Source organism: Artibeus jamaicensis, unplaced genomic scaffold (genome assembly GCF_021234435.1).
Source record: "Artibeus jamaicensis isolate MK-2021 breed Jamaican fruit bat unplaced genomic scaffold, CSHL_Jam_final contig_797, whole genome shotgun sequence".
Classification (NCBI taxonomy): domain Eukaryota; kingdom Metazoa; phylum Chordata; class Mammalia; order Chiroptera; family Phyllostomidae; genus Artibeus; species Artibeus jamaicensis.
The window spans coordinates 18,683,750-18,709,337 of record NW_026521977.1 but is presented as its reverse complement, the minus strand read 5'-3'; the positions used below and the strand labels follow the sequence as shown (position 1 = coordinate 18,709,337).

At 38.9% G+C, this 25,588-nt stretch overlaps 3 protein-coding genes across 11 annotated transcripts in view; 1 reads left to right on the top strand and 2 right to left on the bottom strand.

The window, feature by feature from the left end:
- The window catches only part of TCP11L1 (t-complex 11 like 1), a 39,124-nt gene extending 35,244 nt beyond the window's left edge, over positions 1–3,880 (bottom strand). For 2 of the 9 annotated variants that reach the window (XM_037128254.2, XM_037128257.2), the window contains exon 1: positions 1,073–1,155. Coding sequence is in view for 4 of the 9 variants with exons in the window: in XM_037128249.2 (XP_036984144.2) it covers positions 1,073–1,235 (163 nt within the window). In the remaining 5 variants the exon portion in view is untranslated. Of the gene's footprint in view, positions 1–1,072; positions 1,260–1,601; positions 2,099–2,216; positions 2,317–3,563 lie in introns of those variants that run through there. The other 7 variants (XM_037128249.2, XM_037128250.2, XM_037128248.2 and 4 more) reach the window with 7 other exon arrangements.
- The window catches only part of CCDC73 (coiled-coil domain containing 73), a 310,502-nt gene continuing 288,785 nt past the window's right edge, over positions 3,872–25,588 (top strand). Inside the window, exons 1-2 of the mRNA XM_053672983.1 lie at positions 3,872–4,191; positions 12,453–12,547. The gene's annotated coding sequence lies outside the window, so the exon portion shown is untranslated. The remainder of the gene's footprint in view (positions 4,192–12,452; positions 12,548–25,588) is intronic.
- DEPDC7 (DEP domain containing 7) lies at positions 8,626–24,321 on the bottom strand. The gene is made up of 9 exons (XM_037128247.2): positions 24,207–24,321; positions 15,605–15,995; positions 13,730–13,857; positions 12,773–12,962; positions 10,631–10,842; positions 9,727–9,869; positions 9,414–9,539; positions 9,227–9,305; positions 8,626–8,930 (listed from the first exon to the last, which is right to left on the bottom strand). The coding sequence occupies exons 1-9, from the start codon at positions 24,277–24,279 to the stop codon at positions 8,737–8,739; spliced, it is 1,536 nt and encodes a 511-aa protein (XP_036984142.2). The 5' UTR covers positions 24,280–24,321; the 3' UTR covers positions 8,626–8,736.

The window sequence follows — 25,588 nt, the reverse complement described above, 5'->3', positions numbered from 1 at the left end:
TTTCTCTTTTACATCAATGTTTCTTTCCCTCTCTTACTCCCTTCCTCCCCCTCGCTCTAAAAATAAATACATAAAATCTTTAAAAAAGAAAACAGAAAATTAAGGGTGTTGGGGAGTCCTGTGTCCAGGTACCTTAAAGCCAAATGAATGAAGTTCATTAAGTGCTCATACGTGTGTCCCCCCACAACACCCAAAGAAGAATGCTGTGTTGATTAATAAATTACCTGGGTAAGGACTTTGATAATTTTAAAAGAAGTACACCTCAAACACAAAAATGTCTGTACTTCTTCCAAATATGAAGTATTACTGATCATCTATACTTTAGAGAGATAATATCAGCACTGACATTCTTAGACTATGACATTTCCTCTTAAAACTTTCATTTTTTGGACTCACTTCAAAAAGCTTAAGTATTCTTAATAAAAGACATGAGTTGGGGCAACTGCTTGGAATCCATGCAGAAACTGCCACCCTTTCATCTAGGAGACCTGCTCCCTGCCAGGAATCTGAAGTGACTTTACCACGAATGTTCAGCAATCTGAATCCCCTCAACCTGTGGGAACTCAGCCCTCAGGCAATGAACTTAGGGTGTGGTGAAGTCACTCCCATTCAACCCCCCCCCCTTTTTTAAAAACCTGTGCAAGCACAGTCCTGGCTGGAACCTGCCTCAGACTTTTCAAACACTCTTTTAATTAAAGCCGCAATTGTACTCCACCCTCCTACCTCTTTTTTTTTAAGTTTATTTTTTATTGTATTTTTTTCCTATTACCATTTATCCCCCTTATCCCCCCTCCCACCTCCATTCCTCAGAGCAGTTCAGAGAAAGTGGAATGTTATGGAAGCTGGAAGAAGAAAGGAACATTCTGGACATTATTCTAAAATTTTAATTTCTCATGCAATTGAAAACCCACAAGTTGAGAAGCTGTTGCTATTCTTAAATGTTCATTATCGGCAATGAGCATTTAATCATTTCATTAGAACCTAGCTCAAGGCCACATGCACAAGGAAGCCTAATAAAATATCATCTGAAAATAAGATAGTACCACTTCTAACTGAAGTCAAATTCGCTTACAGTGAGGTCTTTGCACTCTTTGGGTGCTAGGAGAGTCCGACTTTATTTTTTCCTGTAAAGCTTCATCAGAGCCTTCTGCAGCATCTTCAAGGCCTTGCTCAGAATCATTTGATTTTGATTTTCCTGCTTCATTTATATTGGATTTGTCAAAGTTTTCAGACATTCTCAATTAAATTTGTTCACTTTCCTAAAAAAGAAAAAAAAATGAACCTAGGAAAGAAAAAAATTGAACCAAAATGTTCTAGCTGTCAGTAGCCAGCAGTGTGACTTGAAGAAAATCAGTAATCTCTTTGGGTTTCAGCTTTCTCATCTGTAAAACAGATAGGCCTGCTAAGATCTCATCCAACTATAATAGTCTGCTTCAATGATTAAACAGATACCTGTAAAATGACACTTGTTATTTATCATATTTATGGACCTGTATCTCAGATAGAGAGTAACAAGTTTGAATATTTTTTGTCTCACTCCTAAGTACCATGTCATGAGAGCACAGGGCTTTAAATTGTTGGAAGATAACACTATAAAGTACCTGCTTATATTTTAATTCAAAGACTGGTTCAATTCTTAAATTCTTTACTTTCATTCCTGAGTGCTGGTAGGAAAACTTTGTAAATAGTGCTTTTAATCAGGCTTCCAAGTGAATACTGTGAGCTGAGGAGTTGGTTTCCTGATCTCATTCTGTGAATAAGACACCTGGCGATGACAGATAGAAGGTAGAATTTTATGAAGCATTTAAAAAGAATGTGTGGGGCAAATAGTCATATTAACTCCTTGCTCGTCAGCAGAAAAAGGTGGTGAGTAAAGCAGGAAGTTGGAAATAACCATCATATATACGTGGTTGGGTGGGGCTTTAATTTTTTCAGTTGCTCATTGGAACAGAAATAACATGCCAGTTTGGGCCAATAAATAAAGGCCTGGAATAGTAATCTCTTATTTACTGTATAAGTTTTTGTCAAGTTGTTCCCACCCTCGCCTGGGCTCCCCCGAGTTTTAGGGTTCTCTTCACCCAAAGTGTTTCCAATTAAGGGAAAAGAAAGATATAATGTTCCTGCATTTACACTACTGAAAAAATTAGTAGTTGTGCTCTTAGCACTTGAAGATCACAAAACGTTTTAATAAACTCTAATTAGACCTTATTACACACCTGGAAGGTAATCCAGGGATCCAAAAGAATGTCGACTGCTTTGAGAAGGTTTGGCAGACGCTTTTCTGCACATGAGAGAAGAATCACTTGATGCAATTATCTGAAATTTTAGATAACTCCATTAAATAGAATAAAGTTACTGGAATTTACATTTTCAGGCCAGTATTACTGATATGAAGATTGCTTTAAAGCAGTTCCCCTTTAACTTCCAACATCTCGCTCCAGACACCCATCTCCTTTCTGTCCTAAATCCTATTTGCCTCTGGAAATGCTCCAAGATCCAAATGATAACAGTACCAGCACATCCTATAAGAAAGGACGCACAAAAACACTTCTAATTTTATCCTCTTCACATGCTGGGAATGAGCTCAGAAAGGATGAAGTAATTCATTCTGTGCGGCAAAGAGGAAGGGCAGGCTTCCCAGGTCTCTAATACTCAGCTAAGTAAACTAACCCATCCTTTTAACGTCGGCTCAAGTCCAAGCTCCTCCCAGGACACTTCCCCATCCTAGGCAGTATTTGCACCTTTCTCTGAACTCCTGTAGGACTGGTTACTAGACGTCTGGCATTCGTCACTGCCTTAAATCCAATTCAAAATACCCTTATTAAATAGTAATAAAAAGAAGAAAAGGCATGGTCTAGAGAAGGAGACAGACATTTTTACAAGGAAACACAGGGGAACTTAAGCCTTAATAGCATTATGAAATCACTAAGGAAATATAGCAGAGGGAGAGACTAATTCTGCTTGGAAGAAGTTGCAATAGCCTTCCCAGAAAAGGGGATATTTGAGCTGGACTTTTTGAAAAGAGTAGGATTTCATCCAATTTAAAAAATGCCTGGAAGGGGAGAGGCGGTGAAAAGGGGGGCATTTCACTCAAAGAGCACAAGGTGAAGCACGAAAATGAGCAGAAGAACAAGTGGCAGGTGCTGAAGATGAAAAGATGGGTTGGGGCCAGATTGTAAAATGGCTAGTTTTTATTTAAAACAAAACAAAACTCTTCACCTAGATTTTTAACTTCTTAAGGGCCAAGATCGACCACATTCCCCCCACAGCCTCCATACCTATAAGAATATCCCCCAAACAGATACCCACTTAGGACGCTGACAGCTGTGTCATCTCTGTGATGTCGGTGTATTTGGGAGGGACGGGCGTTGGTCCCAGACATGCACGGGTTCCAACCCTGGCTCTCTACTGGCTGGGAACTTCAGGTTCCCCATCTGTAAGACGCAGCTAACCTGCACCTTTTCGGTGTGGGGGGAGTTTAAAAGACAGAGCGTGCATAACAACAGACGGCACACAAGTGGTACTTATAGTTACAGGGCTATAGGATGCATGTAATTACTTACAGCGTGCTCATTCATTCAACAATCACCAACTCCTGCTATGCCTAAAAAGGGAATCGAGGGTAGGAGGATTCTCGCACTTGCCGTGAATAAGTCTATCTGAGCTTCACGCCGGGCCCAAGCGGGAAGGGCCTTTCAGCCAAATAAAGGGTCTCCGTCCGCCGACGCCGGGATCACTTCCTCCGGCCCTCAGCGCTACTCATTCCCAGCGTCCAGATGCCGTTGTAAACAACTGTTTGGGCAGGCGAGGGAGTGGCTCCGCCGGGGCCGGCAGCGGACGCGTGGCGCGCCCGGAGGACGGCCTCGAGGGGTGGGACCAAAGCCGCGCTATACCCGCCCGCTGTACCTGCCTCTTCCTCGCCTCCACTCGACATCACCGAGGCCATACGCCACGGGACGAGAGGGCCAAGAACTGCCGGTGATTTCCACCTCGTGCTTCCAGCCTCCAAGCCCGCTGACCTCACCTGCGGCGGAGTCGGCGTTTTCCCGGCTGCTGCCGGGGCTGGGAATGCGGAGGGGCTGTGCCGCAGCGGTGGCGGGAGCGATGCTGGGCGGGCAGGCGGGTAGGCCTTTTGCCTCGCAGGTGCCGTGTCCCTCGCCCGCTGCCGGCCCTGCCCCGGACCGGGCTCTGGTGGGTAGCGGCCGGCGGGGTCGCTCCTAAGCGGCGGGAAGGGGAGGCAGTTGTTAACCGGCAGGTGCAAGCCCCACGTAAGGGGGGCGCCATGATTCCGTACGCAAGGGCCGGAGGCGGGGCTCCAGCTGGGAGGCGCCATGTTTCCGTACGGAAAGGCGGGCGTTGCGGGCGTGGCGGGTTGGGGGAGAAGGACCGTGAGGTGGAGGAGGTACAGCGTCAGACAAGTGAGGGGAAAGGTCAGCCTGCTGCTCCGCAACTGGGTTCAAAGCCTTCCCGCCCAGGTTTTCAAATTTCAGTTTTACTTCATGTGTGTAACGTGTGTTATAGGTGCGCATAGTTTATATTCCTTCCCCCTCATTCGGGCTGTTAAAACAAGTGGTGGCCACCGCCTGGATAGCCAGGCGACCAGGCAGGATAGTGAGAAGCCAGGAAAATTCCTTGGTAAGGGAATAGGGAAACAGCCAAACAAACTGGCCAAGCCATTTATAGCCAGGGACAGGAGGTCGCCCCCAACCCCTCCTCGCCCTTCCAGTGACATCTAGGCCTCTGCTGTATTTCAGCTGCAGGCCCAGAAAAGCAGCAAAACCAGGTGGGCAACACCAGGACCAGCTGCCCTGGCGCTGACCCGTCAGTGAAGACCACAACCCTCAAAGAGCACACCTGGGAAACAGTTATTTTCTGGAATCCTCATCTCCTAGGACCCCTCCTAAGATTATCTCCTGCAAGAGAGAGAGAGAAAAAAAAAAAAAACCCTGAAGACTAAGGACCCAGCCTATGCCATTCTCCCCCCCTTCTCCTTCCCATTCTTCTTCCCTGATAGGCACGCTTCTCCTAAACTCAGGGCCGCCACAGCAGTTGCAACCAGAGGAGCAAGGGGCGGCGGCAACTTGTCCCAGGCCACTCCCCTGAACCTGTCCCCAGAGCCCCCTTTTCTCTGATGGTCCAGTGATCTAAGGCAGCCCAGCCTAGGCTCTCCTGTTGCTTCTTCTGTGCTAAGCCCCTCCGTGTTTACTGGCTCCAGTTTTAATCAATATTCCCTCGTAGGCACCTGGGGGAAATCTTTTCCCACATGAAATCAAGAACCCACACTCTACCCGCTAGCTCTAGGCAGACCCACTCAAGGCCAGGCCTCCTGTCTGGTAACAGCTTTAATGGCACAGAAGAGGTTTGGTTTGGGGGTCATCTCTTATATTTAAGTGGCTGCTACACTTTGTGTATGGGAAGAGCAAGGTATTAGCCCTGAAAAGACTGAAGGCAAGGGGGCAAATGGTTCCATGAGGGTTCAGCTCGGGTTAGGTAGTTCATAAACACAGGGAGCCCTCGGAGCATGTATTCCATCTGAATTCTAGAAAGGAAAACTATGTTAGGCCAAGCTCATTTGGGGGCTTCATTCTCCTCCATTTCAGGTAGTGGGGGTTGAAATGATCACAGGGCTATTCCAAGGAAGCCATGCTTCCCCCCGCCCTTCTAGCAGTAAGATAGCAAACATGGATAGTCTTGGTGCCTAATCATAAAAAGCAAAAGGTATGTAATTCTTTACTGTTCATTTGTAAAAAATACTTTTAAAGCTAAACATAAACCGCATGTGCATTAAACAGAATAAGGTAATAATTGTCTCTCACCTAAGGAATTAGAACAAAACAAGATGGAGTGAAATTGGTGCTTTCGAACACTACTAAATAGATCACATGTGGGCAGTTTTTGCTAACGTACTGAAGCCTAAGAATGCAGTACAATGCCCTCTAGCCATTTACTAAGTAGCACATTATTTTCCCCTAAATACACATACACGTCCTCAGATGAGTATTCACTAGGAGGAAAAAACCCTCAAGATACTCAACTAACTGGAACTAAGATTCACAAAGAAAACATTCAGTTCTCGGGTCTGAGTCCAGGTTGATGTACCATGGAGTCTCCATATTAGTGGTTCTCAACCCTGACTACACCTTAGAATCTCCTGGGGCAGTCTAAAACTATCGTCTTAAGTTGGTGTGTGTGTTGGGGGGTGATACCAGGCCAGACTTTTTAAGGTTCCCAGGTGATCTAAGATATAGCCAGACTAGAATCACCTTCCTAGCAAGATCTACCTCCTACCTTCAGGCTCCTAGTGAGAGTGCCCTACCTTCTTTGGATTAATATAAACAATTTTGACATGTGGAGAGGACACTGTGACAATACAAAAACCACTGATTGGACTTGGAATGGCTTGTAACCTTTTGATATGTTTTAAGTTGTTCCTTTAAATACTGAAAACAAATTGGCACACACTTCAGTCTTGGCTGCAAAGACTAGAAACTCAAATTGCCTCAAGGTAAAGGGAGTTCACTGCAAGGCTGCATAGGCTTTGGGAGGAGAAAGCTGGCAGCTGCTCTACAGATCAGTGCTACTCTGTCATCTCAAGGCACACAGGGTGTCTCATCACATCTCTGCTTCTTGCTGCAGTGTGCTTCACTCCTCTCTCTACACTACAGATTTGCTGTTCCCTCATAGTCTAGATTTTTATATACAGAATTCGATGGACCAAGATAGTTTTGTGCAAAGTCTATCTCATTTGACAGGTAGTCTGTCTCAGCTAGGTTGGTGGTGAGTCTCACAGACACCTGAATATCAGGTGTCCCCAGGAGGGCATTCTGAGTGAATGAGGGAACACAGCAAATGATTGACAGTTCTCCTGATACAGGAGGGTTGCCAAGGCATTCAGGATACCACTGACAGTGCTTGCAGTAAACATGACCAGTATTTCTGAAAACTTGATCCTATTCTTGATTATGATGTTTGAGGTCAACTGTGGTTTTACTAGATTTTCCATGAAATTATCATTATTAGAATGCTATTTTTTTCTAGGACCGTGAATATAACTAGGCATTTAGTTCCTCATTACCCTGAAGGAGAGGTGTTAGTTTTGGCTGCCAAATAATCATGCCATTTGATTATGTGCAAAATAAAGGTTGCAAATCAGGCAGTGCACACACAGTTGCTCTGCAAACTGTGGTTTCACCACTTTCAGTGGTTTGTTTCTGAAAACTTCCTCACATTGAAACCATGAACTATCTTCTCCCTCATGTCACTTCATTGCAGAGAGCTGCCTTCCCTTCTTGACTATGCAAACAAAAAGCTGACATGAAGTTATGAATTTCTTTCATGTAGACTGTCAGTTATATCTTATTATTTATGGACATGCTAGCATATTGGTGCATCATTTTAGTTTTCCCTTTCATGAAAAGTATAAGTTTAAGTAGATGAAATTCAGTCTCATTCGAAGTTTTTTTTAAAGATTTTATTTATTTATTTTTAGAGAGAGGGAAAGGGAAGGAGAAAGTTAGAGAAACATCAATGTGTGGTTGACTCTCACATGGCCCCCACTGGGAACCTGGCCTGCAACCTAGGTATGTGCCCTGACAGGGAATCGAACCAGTGACACTTTGGTTCCCAGCCTGTGCTCAATCCACTGAGCTACACCAGCCAGGGCTCGAAGTTTTTGGTTTTATTGTAAGGTCAAACAACTTCCAATTGTATTTTATTGCTTGTATATTTACTAAATATATCTTGACAGTCCAGTAGTTCCAAAATAATCATTAACATGGATAAAAAGATGTTAAAGATTTTAGCTCTAATGACCAAGAAATATACGAGTAGATATGGACAAGTGACCAGGCTAAGAGGGAGGGAGGGAAAGATGAGAGAATAAGAGGAGAAGGAATAAAGAAAATAACCTATAGATTAAAAGACACTTAAGAAGCACATTAACCAATTGCAAATTTTGGACCTAAGTTGGATCCCTATTTTAATAAATTGTGAAAATCATTTAAGACAAAAATTTGAACACTGACTGCACATTTGATATTAAGGAATTGTGGGTCTGTGTATGTGTGATACTGTGGTTATCAATGTTCTTATCTTTTAGTCAAACATACTGGAATTTATAGATGAAGTTACAAGATGTCTGAAATTTGCCGGGGTGGGACCGAGGAATGGGTGGGGGTATAGATGAAACAAGACTGGCCATGAGCTGACAGTTGTTGAAACTGGGTACGTGGGTGGGAGTTCAATATTCTATTCTCCATATATATATTTGAAATTTTCCACATAAGTTTTAAAAGATGGTGAAGTTTTCAAAAGCATTAGGAAAGTTCAATTTCTGACTTGTCTACAGTTTATGGTAATTAGCGAGTTCATAAAATCTTGTATCATTAAGGAAACCTGTTAAGATACAAACCACACTCCTATTTATGATTATGGAGATCATTATTGTTTAACACTTTCTTATGTAAACACTACAGTGTCGTATCATTAAATTCCTATGATGTTCTGATAATGTATTGTGCACAATTATAAATCAACTCCCCTAAGAGAATACTTAACAACAATACTTAACAGCAATATACCTTCTAATAACTCAGTTTCAGACACAAAAGGTCATACAAAAAAAGTTTTATTAAGTACAGTTTCATATTTAGAAGAACATTCAAAATTACAAATGTGATTATATCTTTAGGATTCATAACTTTTAAAATACACAAGTTATATACAGACATTAGAAACTCAGTCTCCAAAATACTCAATAAAGATGTCTGGGTGACACTTATAAAATTGACCTAACAATTTTTTCTTCTCTTTGGCAGGCAGTTTTGGATCCTTATCAATAGTTTTTAATAAATTCAATAGCTCATCCTTGGTTGTCTTCTGTGTATGGTCAGAATAATCACTTTGATCAATTCTCTGGCAAAATATATATCCTTAAATATTAAAAGAAAAAAGTTCAGTTAATGAATCGATTCTTGAGATTTAAGTACAAAAATCAAGCAATATCTTTATGTTTATGTTCCCCATTTTGTAAAAGGCACTGAAGATGCTGAGCACTGCTGACTTTCTAACCCTGGTCAAGCGGTTTTTGAGCAGAAGGCTCTCTGCTCTTTGAGGAGATTGTGTAAAGTGTAATTGTAATTAAAGTACAACTACTAGCAAAACACTTTCAAATAAATAGTAGGAATATATCTTTAGAAGATTATGAAAATAATATTCTTCAGATTACCTGTGTCTCTGTTTGGATCTTTTCCATTCTGAATGGCCATGAGCTTAACACTGACAATTTTATGTAGAGTTCCAGGAATCTTTAAAAAAAAATAGAGAAAGAAAAAGAAGGGACATCAGACATTATTCAAATTCATTTTAATCTAGGGATCTATTACATAAGCTCAAATTAACTATCATAGTTTTACCTTAAAAACATCTTTTTGATGATCCATTAAAAAGAGTACCAGAAGATCAGTTTTGCCTTTAGATAAATTTTTATTGTCAACAATAGCTTTTGAGAATATCCTTTTCACAACCATTCGGTTGTCACTCTATAAAAACAAAACAAAACATGCCTAATGGTATATATTTAAAGATTCAATATAAAAGGCAATATTAAATATTCATAGCTATTACCCATTTCAACATACATGATGCTGATGATGGAATAATCTGACACTTGGGTCCTATAGGTATTAAGGATACTGAATACAATTAACATTTAGACAAAAGACTTACTTCTTTCTGTAGTTTAAATTCAGAGTGATGTGCTGCAACAGCCATGAAATACAGTAGCCTTCTAAATTCTTCTCTGTTTTGGGAATCCAGAAGCTTTATAAAGAGCTGAGTAGCTTCTAATGCTATTTCAGTCTTCCCATTCACTTTAGCCAAAGGAAAAGGTACTTTTAATTTTGACCAGATAGGACTATATTAAAGGGAACAATATTCAAATGAAAGCTTAAGCTAAAAAGTAAACTTAAAACAACTTTCAAAAGTAAAAACAAAACAAAATGACTAGGATTTACAATAAATGACCAATACCATCAAGGAAGAGTATTTTCAAATTGGTAACTAATACCCTAAATCCTTGTAATATAATCATTTTAGGAGGTTAAATCTAACTCCTAGCTTTGTACATAAATTCCCAGCCTATTTTTCATTATTCAATATATTCCAAGGGTACACTATTTGTACAGTACTGATATATCCAATTCTACCTGAGAAAAATAGGATCTCCGAATCCCCCAATTTCTTTTCAGTAAACCATGTGGAACAGTCTGGTTTATGGGTAGAGGGACAAAGCAGAGTGTCTGCCATTCTGAAGAGACTGAGGGGGGAGTGGTAGTGGTACTGGTGGTATTGCTTTCGAAAGAAGAGAACTGCTCCTCTGTGCTCAATAAGCTTCCAGTGAAAAAGAGCAGCATTCTCCTGTGGCCACCAGAAGTTGGAGCTAACTTTATAGCTTATTGAAGTCTTTTTCCAAATGGTCCCTGTAAGTTTTGGAATAAACATGCTTTCTGTGAATCAATGCAGATCCACTCTCAGCTTAAAGTTGTACCATTCTGATTAATTTTGAGGACAATTAACTTTTTCTTGTTTCACCCAAAAGACAAATTCTAGTATCCGTTAAGATCTTCCTTACCTAAGAGTTCTGCAATTCCATTATGAACATCACATAAGTGATTTAACAGAGGTTCCCTGTTACTGTAATATTGGCCAATGGCATTAAACAGAAGTTCTTTAACTAAGTCTATTCTATCTGGTTGCTCAGGAAAGTTTCTGCTTATGTCCACCACCATCTGGTCTGGAAGGTATTCCAAGCAGTCAGTTGCTGCAGAGAGCCACTCATCTTCCCTGTGAGGGGGGAGGAGAGGAGGAAAGAACCGTTTTAAAAAGCAAAGAGTAACATATACATACAGTTCCCAATTTACTAGCTATTTCAAGTTTGCCACCAGGATAAACTTCTACACACTTAGATAAATTTATGTATAACTATGTTAATATATAGCTAGGTCACATATCATGGATAAAAGGTGTTGCTTATTATGTATGTTCTTTTTCTTACATTTTAAAAAAGCGACAACACAGAAGCCATCCAGTACAATATAGAACTGAAAAGGACATCAAAATTCACATCTATTCTTTACCTTTACAGCGGAGACAAAGAAACTCTTAAGTTACTTGCTCTAAGGGTCCCAGGCAAGACTAGAGCCCAGATCTGACTTCTAGACCACTGTTTTTCTAATATAATGTTTCACTGCAGAGCTTTGGGTATGACCTATCATCTCCCTAGGCTAGGAGAGAATAGACAAAGATAAGGCAAGGTTGCAGAATAATTAAATATTAAATACCATTTCTAATAAAATACCAGCTGGATAACTTCAGAAAAATGCTATAATTCAAGACATAAAATAACTTCTAATATTCAATTTGTTAAAATATGTGGTCCAAGAAAAGATTCATATACTCTACTCTCAGGACAACTAATCTACCCTTGCAGAGGCATTATTGTGGGCATCACCTCTCTGGGTACCAGTTTCATCAAGTTCATAGTAAGACTCAGCTAGACAATCTTTAATGTTCCTTGTAGCACAATTTCTGATTCTGTATTTAATTTTAAGGTAATGTTTTCACGTTACATCAGATTGAAGAAATGTAATTTAAATTCTTATAGAATAATAGGCTTCCTATTATACGTGCAGAGTTAAATGACTAGTATGTAGGGATTAACTTTTTCACGTAAGGTTTTTAAGCTAGCTTTTGTTTAATCGTTCATTGAAATGTAGAGCTGGTAAAGTACTAAAAATGTAAGTTTTTAGTACTTCCTAACATTTCAGTCTTCCTAACTACTGGAACACTATCTGTTAAGGCAAAGCACTGAAAAGTCAAAGAAGCTTAAAAATATAAGATTTTAACCTTTAGTAATTTTATTTAGGAAAGGAGCTTCGAAGTTATAAGGAATATAGCATTCTTCCTTAAGGAAATAAAAAGCATAATTCTTTTATTACCTTAATTTAAGCCTTTAAACCTTAAGATTTATATTCAGGAGAATAGTAGAGGTGAGCACAAAAGTTACTTGCATTATATTTCTTTAATAAAACTAATTAATTTAGCCCTGGCTGGTGTAGCTCAGTGAATTGAGCATGGGCCTGCAAACCAAAGGATCACAGTTTGATTCCCAGTCAGGGCACATGCCTGGGTTGCAGGCCAGTTCCCAGCAGGGGACCCACAAGAGGCAACCATACATTGATATCTCCTTCTCCCCTTCCCTTCCCCTCTAAAGATAAATAAAAAAAAAAACCTTAAAAAAAAGAATTGCTCAATTAAAAAAAAGCCTAAAATTAAAAAAAAACTAGTTAATTTAAAAAGACATTTAACACCTATTATAGAAGCATATAAAAGCATATGTGGTCAAAGAAGACAAAGGATTCTAAGAATCTGCCAAATCTGTTCATTTTTTCCAGGTTTCTTTGAAGACCAGGCATCTCAAAGAGACCAGACAGACCTACATTTTAACAAAGAAGATGGAGAATAATCATTTTCTTCACTTGATGTACAAGTAAGTTATGTGTGAAACAAAAATGAATATGAAAAATAGTGAAATATAAATCACTTTTTCTAGTTTTACCAAGATGATTTTGTTATTTACTTTCCAAATGCTGATTAATATCAACTGACAATGCATATCTGATTGTATGGATGGAAGAATTCAAAAGATTATGTTAAACCATTAGCTATGATCATTTTAAAGCACACTCGAATTATTATATGTATTTCCACATACTGAGAGTCACCATAAGCCTTGAGAATCCCTCGATCCAGATAGTTACTGTTGTTGACCAGGTCAGGCTGCCTCTTAGGTAGAGGAACTTTAGGTACAACCTCCTGGTGTTTGAGTAAGGAGTCAAGCAGTGGAAGGTCTACAAGTTGTAGTAAACGCCCAATGGTTTCTTCTTGCCATACTTCATTAACAACTACACAGGAAAAATGAGAGGGTGAAAAATAACAATAGTCACTAAATGTTCACCACAAATTTGTGTAGGCAGGTCTAAGGTAATAAATTTGTGGCAAATAGAGAAAGAAAGAGACAAAGAGTCAACCTTATGAAGTGGTTTTTTTAAAACAATTTAAGATTTGTTTGTAGGAGAACAGACTTTGGACAACAGGAATTCTTTTCATTTTTGTACTATAAAAAGCAATATGGCAGAGATAAGCCATCAAGTCATATAAAATGTTAATAAGGACTCTGGAAGAAAGAAGGATTCATTCATTCTGAAAACTGGTTTGAAACTCTTGGCTGCAAATTATTCCACTCAGGGATGGGGGAGGGAAGGTAGAAATCAGTCATTAAACTATATTCCATTCCTACAGAAGAAGAAGAACATAAGATTTAGGTGACTATTTTAATGTGACTTCCAATTTTTTATTTAACCTAATAAAATCTCAGGGAAAGAAATATCTGAGAACATTTTTAAAATAGAAATCCACATGCAAAACAGTTCAGATCTGAACCTCTGCCAGCTGATAGGACAAAAGTCAGTGTTCAAGAATTGCAACACTGATCTATTTGTTAAAGATAATAGACTTCTGTTAAAACTTAATATAAACAGCTTTAATACACAGTGCACTCTTTCTTTGTCCTTTGCATATTTAAATTCTAGAAAGGTTAAGATTGAAACATTTTAAATAACTTCATTTGAAGTTAGTTTTCTATTTCTTACTTGTACCATCTTTACCTTACCTTGTGGAGACAGAGTTGCAGAGAGATTTACATGAGGGGAGTTAGCTGGCTTTAAACTCAAATTTTCCCAGAGATCCTCTAAACTTGCCGATTTTATATCAGATGATTTAAATAATGTATCTGTAAACCTAAAATGAATTATTTCATAAATGAATGTTTATTAGTAAGCCTACAGAAATATTTCAGTATGCAAGAGCCAAGAGTTTCTGGAAAGTTTATGTGTTTCAGAGCAAAAACACACCAAAGCAAATTCTAAAAATAGAATAAAATACAAAACATCCCACCTTTTTCTAAATCAAGTCTAAATATACATACACTAAATTCTCCTTTGAAAATTTAGACTCAAGTAATTCAATGAATAAAATTTAGTCAGAAACAGACATACCTGATAAAAACAGTAAGCATACTAAAAATTTAAAAAGCTTTACTAGGCTCACTGTTCTTATCAGGTATGTCTATTTCTGGGACATTCTTTGGTAGACAGTGCTAATCTTTTTCCAAATAATTTCCAAAGATCTACATCCTTTATCCCCAATTCTGAAACCTTAGAAAAATCTTTAGTTTGTTTAGAGCGCATTTGATGACAAAAGCTGAGATTACCACCACAGCTTTTATTTATACCAGTTAGTATGAATATTTTGTTTACTGCAAAAATATTAACAAGCTGATTAACAGATGCTACCCTAGATTACTCTAGGGGTGTTATCTCTTATATGTGTACAAAATGCCTTTCTAAAATCTCCAAAGGTCCAAATGCCTAAATGCATGAGTCAGGTAACAGAGTTTTCACATATGAAAACCAATGTGGAAGGGAAGTGTTGACTATGCCCCACCTTATCCTCATATCTGCTTCCTGCATACAGTGGCAAATTTTACCATGTTTTAAGTATAGAGTTTTAGCCCTGGCCAGGTAGGTCAGTTGGTTAGAGCATTGTCCTGATACACCAAGATTGCAGGTTCAATCCCTGGTCAGGGCACATAGAAGAAGCAACCAATGAATGCATAAATAAGTGGAACAATAAATTGATGTTTCTCTCCCTCTTTCTCTCTCCCTTCTGTCCCTCTAAAATCAATAAAAGAAATTAAATAAAATAGAGTTTTAAAATATTTGAAAGTCAATACACCAAAACTCTGACTTTGGGTCAGCTCTGAATTATAAAAGCTTCAATTACCTCTACATAGTTTAGCTGAGAATAAAAAAGTTTGGTTTATAACAAATAACTCAGTTCGTTATATACTCATCACCTACATCCATTCCAATCACTGGGCTTTATAGTTCTGTGCTACACTCTACCTTTAAATGATTCCCTCATCTCCACTACTTTTGCTTCTTCACCCTCATCAGTAGACTGCAGTGTTGCCATAGATTCTGAACTAGCTGTACCCCTTAAGTTGACATATAGCTGCCAGGATGACCCTTCTAAAATGTAATCTCATCGTGCTTAAAATCTTTCTGTGGCCTCTCAAAATGGTATGATGGAGCACAGACTCTTTAAAATGTCATGTGAACCCTATGCGTTCTGGCTCCCACATGCCTTTTACACTTCACATCTGCCACTCTGTGGAGGCTAGTGATACCCGACCTGCCTGCCTTCACCTTCTGTGTTCTCACACCACTTTGTGCATAGACTCTCTACCATTTTTGTACATGATAATTGTAACTTGAAGCAGAAAAAAAGTTTGATTGTTCATTATTTTATATTTAGCAGAAACATAAATAAAAGTCCACTCTACTTTATCAAATATATCCACAGACCCAGATTTTTGCCTAATTTACTAATTCAAAAGGAACATAAAGCCAGTCAGCATCTCTTTAAAAAGTAGACAAAATCCTGCAGAATCCAACCCCATGACACTCTTACATTGTGTACTAACCTGGAAGGTGAATGTAGCTCATTCTCTTTGCCAAACTGACTGTCTTCGTTAGGTATTGTTGTGAATCTATAAAGGCTGCAGCTACTATCTTCAAATGTAGGTTTCTTGTCTTTTCTAAAGACTTTGGTTGGAACTGCTTCAAATACTTTGTAGTCCATAAGTGCTTGACATACTCTTACCACTTTGGCCCGAGGAATGTCCACATCACCAAAATATTTATTCTGAATTAGGTGAGAAAAAATGACATCTACAGCTTCCGAACCAACAAAGCAGTCATTGTGTCTTTTTAAATGGTGCCTCCGTTTTTTCACCTCCACTTGTGTCCGAAGAGTGTTTATAATGCTGCCCCACACATATGTGGCTCCGAAGGGTTTCTGGGCCACACTGAAACCTGGAGTAGGAAAAAAAATCAGAGTAACCTTATTCATTTGTGATAAGTAACCTTATCACAATTCATTTGTGATAAGGTCCAAGCAGACCTTAAGCAAAAAGTGATAATATCCAAAGTTATTAATCAGAAGCAATTATGATGTTAGCTTATTATTAAAATACTGAATTATTAGTAACAATTCACTTAAAAATTTAGTTTTTACCATATGCTAAACACTGACCTATGTGCTTGCATACAGCAGTGAGCAAAGCAAAAACAAAAAACAGTCCCTGTTACGGATTTATATGTTATGGGAAGATACAGACAATACATATGTGAAATATCAATGGTGAGAAGAAAAATAAAGCTAGTTAAGGAAGAGAATGCTATTTTAGATGGGATGTCAGGAAACACTTCTCTGATAATGTGATGAGTTTCTGGGCACCATTTTAAAACCAAGGAAACAAGCTGTGCAGATATCCGGGGAAAGAGCAGAGAGAACAGAAAGAGCAAAGGTCTTGAGAAGAGGAAGGAGACCGGCCACCGTGGCCTGAGTGGGAGACCCAGGGAGAGAAGAGGAGGAAGTGAGATCAGACCGAAGTGGAGATGGGTTTTGGGGATGGGAGGGTGCAGATCATGTAGGATCTTGTGGCAGTTATCAATTATGTGAAAGGAACTCTATTAAGTGCCTTGCATAAAATGATCTAATTTTCACAGCAACTCTACTAGGCTTCTATCTTTTTGAAAGATAGAAAACAGATTCACAGAGGTTGAGTGTAATTCTAGACATTGTAAGAGGTGATCCTAAGATTTGGCCTATGTTCTATATAATTTTATTTATTTTTTCTCTGCATTCCTACCCCCATGTTCTATATTAATTTTAAAGCATTTATCAATCAGATAGATAGAACAGATAGAGGTAGTTACAGATACACACACACAGTTGTTGGAATAAACTAATACTTTTAAAGCTTCCTACTATGCAGCCTTATGAGTTAAGTACATTGTAAGCAGGGCAAACTAACAGTTTAGTTTCTGCCCAATAGGAGCCTATTGCAAAGATAAGCACAGAAATAAAGCAAGATTTTAGCCTAACAAAAAAGAAAACTTGCTTTCAAAGATTTCTTATCATATTTTCCTACATTGTAATAAACTGATATTTGGCAAAGCTACAAAGAAGAAAAGGAGAGACCACTGAGAGGAAAGGAAATGGACCTTGGGTTTAGTAAGCCGATGGAACCGTCTAGCTAATTGTCCTTGTGGCTGGCTGGCTGGCTCTTTGCTTTCTCTCTCTTTTTACATAAACAGACTATGCCTTTTTATGTGCTATACTTTTCAGTGATCCTCTGAGTATTCATTCAGTGGTTCTAATTTTTTAAGTCCATTTTTGTTAAGTGTATTACTTCCTTTATTTTTAAGATATTTTGACAGAGAAGTTGAAAACTTATTACTTCCCTTAAGGGAATCTAAGATGGAAAACAATATGCATCACTACAACAGTAAGGAATAAAGGGAATTATAACTAAAGAAACAGCTACTGGACATTACCTTTCTGCCTTCTTAGATAAAACAGAACATGTAAGGTGAAAGCAAAGATAAGCTCCTGAAGGACATGAAAACTACACTTAATGCGCCCTGGCTGGTGTAGCTCAGTGGATTGGGCATGGGCCTACGAACCAAAAGATGGTGGTTTGATTCCCTGTCAGGGCACATGCGTGGGTTGCAGGCCAGTTCCCAGCAGGGGCTAGTTGCCAGCAGGGGATGCACCAGAAGCAACCATACATTGATAACAAACAAACAAACAAACAAAAACTACATCTAATGCGTTGGAGTCATAAATTTTAAGTGTGTCAATTGGAATTCACCTTTTGTGTTGCAAGAAATATAATGAGCATAGTGAACCATTACATTTAATTTCATAGCTACTAGAAATTTTAACATCTGTATTATGAAAATTACTAACAAACACACATACATAAAGCCCTTTACTATTTATTTATATATTTCCAATACCAAAAGCTGTTGGGTAATTTACTATCTACCCATTATTATATTATTTTAAAGTAATCATTGATTGTTCCTAATTATAAAAATTCCATTTTAAAATTCAAGCTACATAATTCAGCAATAAACTAAGATAGAAGAAATTGATGCCAGTTTTCCAAATACCATGTGAACAGTTTTAAGAATGAAATTAGACAATCAACTGGATAAATCAAGGTGGAACTAGATTGACTACAGGTACAGTCTTTAGTCTCCACTGAATTAAGGCAGAATCAGGCATCTGATGGAATCTCAAAATATGTCCAGGTCATTCACGGCATTTAGAACTCCGGGGCAGCTGTACTGTTTCCAACCACAATGACTAAACAAAAGGAATGTTAGCCATTACTATACTTGACTTCCTAAACTACTAGAGATTATAGTGAAGATTTGAATGAACTTAAATCTGTTCTTCAGTCTTTTTCATATCTTCATCATACTGTTAATAGCTAACATTATAGTACTTACAATATGACAAGCTCTGCCTTCTCTCATTTAATCCTGAAAACTTCTCTGAAATAGTTATTAATAATCCTATTTTGATGTAATTAAGGCTTAGTGAATTAAACAAACTTTCCTCCAGTTTCACAGGTAGTAAATATATATAAACTAGCCTTCCATTATATATATAAATATATATAACATATATAATATATAACATATTATATGTATTATATATATAGCCACCAACCATTGTTACCCCAATAAATTGAATTTATAAAAAAGCAAGGCACCAGATAGTTTCAGCATTAACTTTCATTGAAGAATTAGATTTTAAGTGAAAGAGCTTTAAGTGAGCTAATAAGCTCAAAAGAAAAAATACACAACTTTTAGGATTTATGAACCCACACCCTGGCTGGTGTAGCTCAGGGGATTGAGCGTGGGCCTGCGAACCAAAGGGTCGAGGTTCAATTCCAAGTCAGGGCACACGCCTGGGTTGCAGGCCAGTTCGCAGCAGGGGACCCATGAGAGGCAACCATACATTGATACTTCTCTCCCTCTCTCCTTCCCTTCCCCCTCTAAAGATAAATAAATAAAATCTTGATAGATAAAGTCTTTGGGGAAAAAAGATTTATGAACCCTTAACCAAGCTGTTTAAAAACATTTGTAGATAATACTCCTAAAATAAGGCAGGATATCATAAATTCTATACTATATATTGTCCACAGTACACAGGGTAAAACAGGACAGGAAAATAAGCCAGATTCAATTTGTAGGGATCAGATTGCCCTTTAAGTACCAGTGCAATAGACTTCTGGGCTAGTGATAGTATTAATGATGAAACAAATAAGTCAGCTGAGGTACAGGTAGGCTAGCAAGCAAACTCTAAAAGATAAGGCTGGGTCACTCATTAATTTGAGATCAATAAGACAACTGAAGTGGGTAGGAGGGAAGGGATACACAGCCTCAATGACGTGGAAAAGGCTAATCTGCACATGGGAATTAAGAAGTAAGAATAAATTTCCCCATATTAACTTGCTGCTTAAATATGGGAAATCAGGAAGTTTTGAAGGTTGGATAACACAGTATAAAAGATTAAAGAACAGGTTAGAGCAGGATAGTAGGCACCTGTGAGCCACACAATGTTTCCACAGTCCTCCAGGCATGATACAGTTCAGCCCTTTCAGGTCCCTTCTGTTCTCACTGACCATTAATTCCCCGCGTTGCATCCTGGGATATTTCCCCTCAAGCATCACCACCCACAGACCCAAACTAGCTCATGTTCATACAGATACTTTAATACATAATATACTCTGGACCTAACAAGTAAATGTGCCAAAACCCACACCAGGATAACCTGTTTTTTAAATGCTGACTTCACCAGTTGAACACAGATACTCCACATGCTGGTTTGAAACTTCCTATTTATCACCATCTAGTAGCTGAAATGAATATTGGTATAGCAGACCATGTTCAGTGAGATGAATTATTATGATTTCTAAAACAGGGTTGAAGAGATCAGAAGTATACAATGAATGCTTTGTAAGCCTAGCAAGTAGAATCGAAGCTTCAGTTTGTCCTCAAACCTCACTTGCATGAACTTTAAATTCTTTAAAATTTATCACTCTCTCTATCTTGATGCTTCTTTATTTATATTTGGTCAAGTGTGTTTGAAAATAATCATGACCAAAGGGTCAAAGAGTCAGCAGACCAGCTGCAATCACCCTGATAAGAAATTTAACCTCTATAGGTTGGTTTTTTCATTTACTGCTACAAGAGTTGATGCTATGGTTAAGACTGGTTTCAGGTCTAAACTGATTGTAGGATTTTAGAAGCTGAAATTACACTTCTCCATTTAGATATGGATATTTAACACCAAATACAATGTAGCAAGAAATGAAGCATACAAAAAAATTTGACAATCCCAGATAAAAAGCTTTTTGGAAGGTGACCTAAGAAGAAGCTCAGAAATTGTTTTAAATGAGATCTATAACATACTATGCATGCTTTAAAGCACTATATAAATTTAAGCCAGTTAACATTCATTTTTCAAACAGCCTCATCTTTATTTGCTTGAAAACAGTATCTGTTTTTAAAAAAGCAAAGACCTGCCCTTTTTTGTATTTGAAGTCTACCAAAGAGTTACCAATAATGAAAAAGTTTAACTTCTAACATTGAACTCTGATGTATATTTGTAATGCAACAAATAACCATCTTCACTTCTAAAAGTGCACAGTAAATAATCAAGCTATTACTGAAGTAATTTCCTAAACATCAAGTCATAAGACAGGCATGTCAGGAAATTACACTTCCTCAAGAGTTACAAGGTGATAATCAGCCTTAACCATGATCTGTGCAGTCAGCATCAACTCTGGTCCTGCTTTGAAAGCCTCTGGAAGGACTAAAACACTTACATAATCATTTTGAATAGTGAAATTTTGTTAATTCCTTAGCAGATCAATGTACACGTTATAAAATTGGATTCCAGTATAATAGAAACATGTACACAGAATTACTAAAACATGTTAAAAATGAATATGCAAGAATTTTCATTTTCAGTTACTAAGCTGTCCCCCCTCCAAAAAAAAATCAAAAGCTCATTGTTGGCAGTTACCACAAAAATTGAAGAACAGTGAGCTATTGCCTTATTTCTTCCAAATTTCCTTACAGCTTGCAGAAATTCAAATTATTTAATTGCCTTATAGAGTGCTTCACATAATATAGTCAGTTATTCAATATTTGTTAGTTGTAGATTACTGCCAATTACTAGAAAATTTTAAAGAAGGGTTTAACACAATGGCTCACAGTGGGTGGTTTTACTCCCCACTAGACATTTGACAATGTCTAGAGACATTTAGGTGTCACAAGCTGAGCAAAGGGGAGTTTTAGGCATCTAGTGGGTTGAGGGTGCAGGGATATTGCTAAACATCCAATAATGCAGAGGGCCAGCCCCCCAAGCAAAGCAAATGTCAATAGTGCCAAAGTTCAGAAACTTTTGGTTGATCAAATGCTGTTTACACATGGAAACTTGTGTTAATTTAGCAGACACAGTGCTAGGTTCTGTGAATCCAAAGCGTAAAATAAGAGCATGAAACCTGGGTTCCATTCTTGCCTCCATCATTCACTAATACTGCAGTCTTGGGCACGCTGCCTAATTTGTTTCAAAACAGAGTTAATTCCACTTCTCTCAGTTACTGGAAGGATCATATGAGGCAATATAGGTAAAGAAGCTAGCACAGTACCCAGCAATTAACAGATGTATAACTACAAACAAAGGGGGAAATCACAATCTAGGAGAGGGTAAGGAGATGTGAACTCAATGTAATGTACGTAATATCCTAGATGGAATTCTGGAATAGAAAAAGGACAATAGGCAAAAACCAAGACTATGTGAGTAAAGTGTGGCCTTAGTTAATAAAAATGTATCAATATTGGTTCATTAATTGTGACAAATGTACTATACTAACCTCAGATGTTAATACAGAAAAGTGAGTAAAGGGCATATGGGAACTTGATGTACTAACTGCATGACTGTTTTGTAAATCTAAACCTATTCTAAAATTTTAAAGGTTTATTTTAAAAGTAAAAAGATATCTAAGAACCCTCTAAAACATTTCCATACACATACAATAAATAAAAAGAAAAGGGAGGGTATCTTTCTTCCCCTTTCTCTGAACAGAGGGACAGTCTGCCCTCGAAGAGCTTGCCCTTCACCTATTCATTCCACCTGGATGATGATGTCAAGCTTTGAACAGTATTCAATTATATAAAGACCACTAGCAGACGTGAAGACAAGATGTGATATATGCCAGATTTAACTCTTCATCCCAGAATAACAAATATAAAAATCCTAAATCATTTAAGATAAAAGAGAGTTTTATTTAAGGATTTTTTTTTCAAAAGAGGTTTTAAAACATTATTAGAGAATTGTCAAGACAAAGGAAAAGGACTACATTTTATTGGGCACTAACCCAAACCTCACAATAGATAAAGGTGGAGAACTGTGTTTGGGGTGTTAAAACTAGGCAGCTGTGACTAAGTAGATAAAAATTCGTGCACACTGATACGAGTATTGCAACACTTTTACTGCATATTGGCTTGAAAGTCCAAAGTTTGTTTTCTTCTTATATAGTATTAGAGTTGTCATGCTGAATGAATACTGAGATTGTCTCTGAAAAGAAGGCTGAAGGCCTGTAAAGTATGTAAATTAAATTTCTTCTACTAAGAACAATGTAAAAATATGGTAAGAGACCTACCATCCAAAGTAGGCATTGGCCACTGCTTTAATTCATACAGATTAATGAGATAGCATATGGGAAGTACTCTGAGCTCCCTGGAAAAGTGATACCAGGTGAATTCAAAGAATTAAGTTACAGTATTGAGGGATAACAGTATAACATACCGCTTTCTTGTTTGTTTACATTGAAAGACAAATATCTTTGAAGTACTTGCTGAAAGCTAACATACAGACTTCATCTCTACATAAATCAGGTCCCTGGTCCTTACAGCCCCTTTGCGGTTCAGACGAGTTACTAATTGGTAGAGGAACAAAAGTACAAAGCTGCTTGCCAGAGCACATAGAAAGGGAATGGCAAGGAACCAAGAACAGAGGCTCCTATTACTGTGCTCACTGGGACTGTGACAAGGCGACTAAAGTGTGGAAAAGGGATTAACAAAAGCTAACAGGTAGGGTTCCAACTGTAGTGAGCAAAACAAATGAGAAAAGGCTACTGCCTTTTTCTTGCACCTGGTGTAAGAGAACCAGTGGTCTTTTCCTTGAGTTCAAATCAGCTAAGCAGCACTTCAATTCTTCTGGAGTCATCTATTTAATTTTGAGTAGATGATTCTCTCTTACACCATCTAAGAACCTGCTCACAAATGCCCAAAGCTTAGAATTGTTATTTCAACTGTTGGGGAAAACAGGATGCCATGTTATTAATCATGTAAAATTTAAGAATTTCTTTCACTCAGAAAGTGAGCCTAAAGATTTCTCATGACTGTTTCCAATATTGTTTGATTTTAAATTTTCAAATGAAGTATTTCCCTTCATTTCACAATGCAAAAAAAAAAAAAAAGGAGAAATTCCGAATGTAGTTATCATGAGCTTCTCTGAATCCTTTAACTTGAATCAGAATAAGGTCAGTATTATGATCGTTCATTATTAGAAAAGTACAGATGAAAAGTAGTTCTGTCACAATTTATCACTGGCACTTGAAGATGAAAAGGAGCATCACTAATTGGTAGTCAAACACAAGCCAGGCCTGACCCCATTTGACTTAAGTCAATTCACTGACCACTGTCACCTGGCAGCATTTTACAAATGAAAAGGCTTGTTGTCAGATAGGGAACCAATTCCTATAACTCGCCACACTGCAGCTACAGAAAAAGTTGTAACTCGTCTAAAGGGGGAAAAAAAGCCAAGTGTTATCTGGATATCTTAACTATATTTACTGAGTTATGGATACGGTAGAATCTGAATTTTATAACTGATTATCCGATTCCTTTTATTTGGGCATTTAAAGAAACCAAGATGCTAAGCAAACTGCCCCCAAAGATATGATTACAGCTGGTGGCAAAATTCACCAACGTCTTTCCTAATGTCATGTAATTATTTTTTTCAAGTCCATAACTTTTATTTACTGAAATACTGCTTCTCCAGAAAGTGTATCCCGTGTGAGAACCGTAGCCCCAGCCCGCCAGCCCACCCGGTGACCCCCACCCTCCCCAGACAGGGTCTTCAGAACTTACCAGGAGGCCTCTGCGCCGGGCTGTGGAGAGCGGGGAGGTTCAGCCTCTCTGCCTTCTCCCGCACAGTGGCCATGCTGGGACACCACCTCCTCCGATCGCTGCGCTGAGAAGTGGGAGCACGCGGCCGCCAGTTAACTGGCCCGAGACGGGGCGGGGCTCCCGCCAGCCACGCCCCGGACCGGGAATGGCCGGGCAGCCGGGGCTACCACGCGCTGCACAGCCCCAGTCACGTGCCCTCCAGGGCAGCGAGTGACCCGCGGCCCTGCGCACGAGGAGAAGGTGCAGACCACGCCCTCAAGGACAACGCTGGCCACTCTATACGCGATGTCCAGGTAGAAAGTCTTTCGGTGTGTCCAGCCCTGCGAGTTCACGCCGGCCCCGACGAGGCCCGCATCCCACCGCCGCTCAGCACCGCCCAAGCGCAGGCAAGGGAAAGTGCTCGGCAGGCTTGGACTAGCTGAGCGCAAACCACGTTGCACCGGAGATTAGCTCCGAGACTCGGCGAGTCGTGTAACTGCTCCGTGCCGCAGGGTCCTCACCTGTGACGCGGGGGTAGTATTAGTACCCGCTTCACGTTTTTTTTTATGAAGATTACATGAACTATTCATATTCAGCGTTTTAGTAGTTGGGTCTGGAACATAAGCGCTTAAAATTATCTAAAGGTAATAAATGCATCTAGCTTTTCACACATCCTTCCCTGTAAAGAACAAACAAATCTTTATCTGGCCCAAGAGAGCAGTGCTTAGAGGTCATAATCGAGAGGGCATCTGGCAGGCCTTAGGGCTGGCTGCCAAGGCAATTGTTGCTGCCTCCAAAGTAACTCTGAATGAGAAGGGTAGGGACAGAGTTTGCCATGGAAAGGGAATGAAGCCAAGAAAAAAGGGGAGGGAGGGCTGTTAATGGCGAGTTGAAACCAGGGAATCCTGGGGTCTATTGGTGGATCTCTGACCAATAATTCAATTGCCAGATATTTGCCCCTTTTTTCTTTTTGAAATGTGGGGCTTTTGCAATTATTTTAAACCTTTGGTACGTATAAATGTCTTGGAAAGAGAATGCCTGTATGATCGGGTTATAAATTAGAATGGTATTTAAGTGGGAGTTGATTACTTAGCTTATTCGAAGAAGCTCTACGTGCGGTTGTTTCAGAGAATACATACTGAAGTTGTGACATGAGTTTACTGGGCAATTGCTGTTCGTAAGATCTAGAAGACTAAGGGCTTGGCCCCTACCCCCCCCCTTTTTTTTTAATGTGCTCTCTCCCCCTGGTGGTTATAACACCTGGACTCACTTCCCTTAGAGAAATTTCCTTTATAATTTTTCAGTTGGTTACTGCTCAGAGATGAGAGAATTTAGAAGCGGTTTCCAGAACGCAGTAGGCCTGT

What these genes read in the sequence shown, in the direction of transcription:
- DEPDC7 (XM_037128247.2), bottom strand. Translation starts at nt 24,279, where the DNA reads ATGGCCACTGTGCGGGAGAAGGCAGAGAGGCTGAACCTCCCCGCTCTC. An exon ending in GAGCTACATTCACCTTCCAG is followed by an intron (nt 13,858 to 15,604) that starts GTTAGTACACAA and finishes AATTCATTTTAG; the next exon opens with GTTTACAGATACATTATTTA. An exon ending in AAGGCTTATGGTGACTCTCA is followed by an intron (nt 10,843 to 12,772) that starts GTATGTGGAAAT and finishes CCCCCCTCACAG; the next exon opens with GGAAGATGAGTGGCTCTCTG.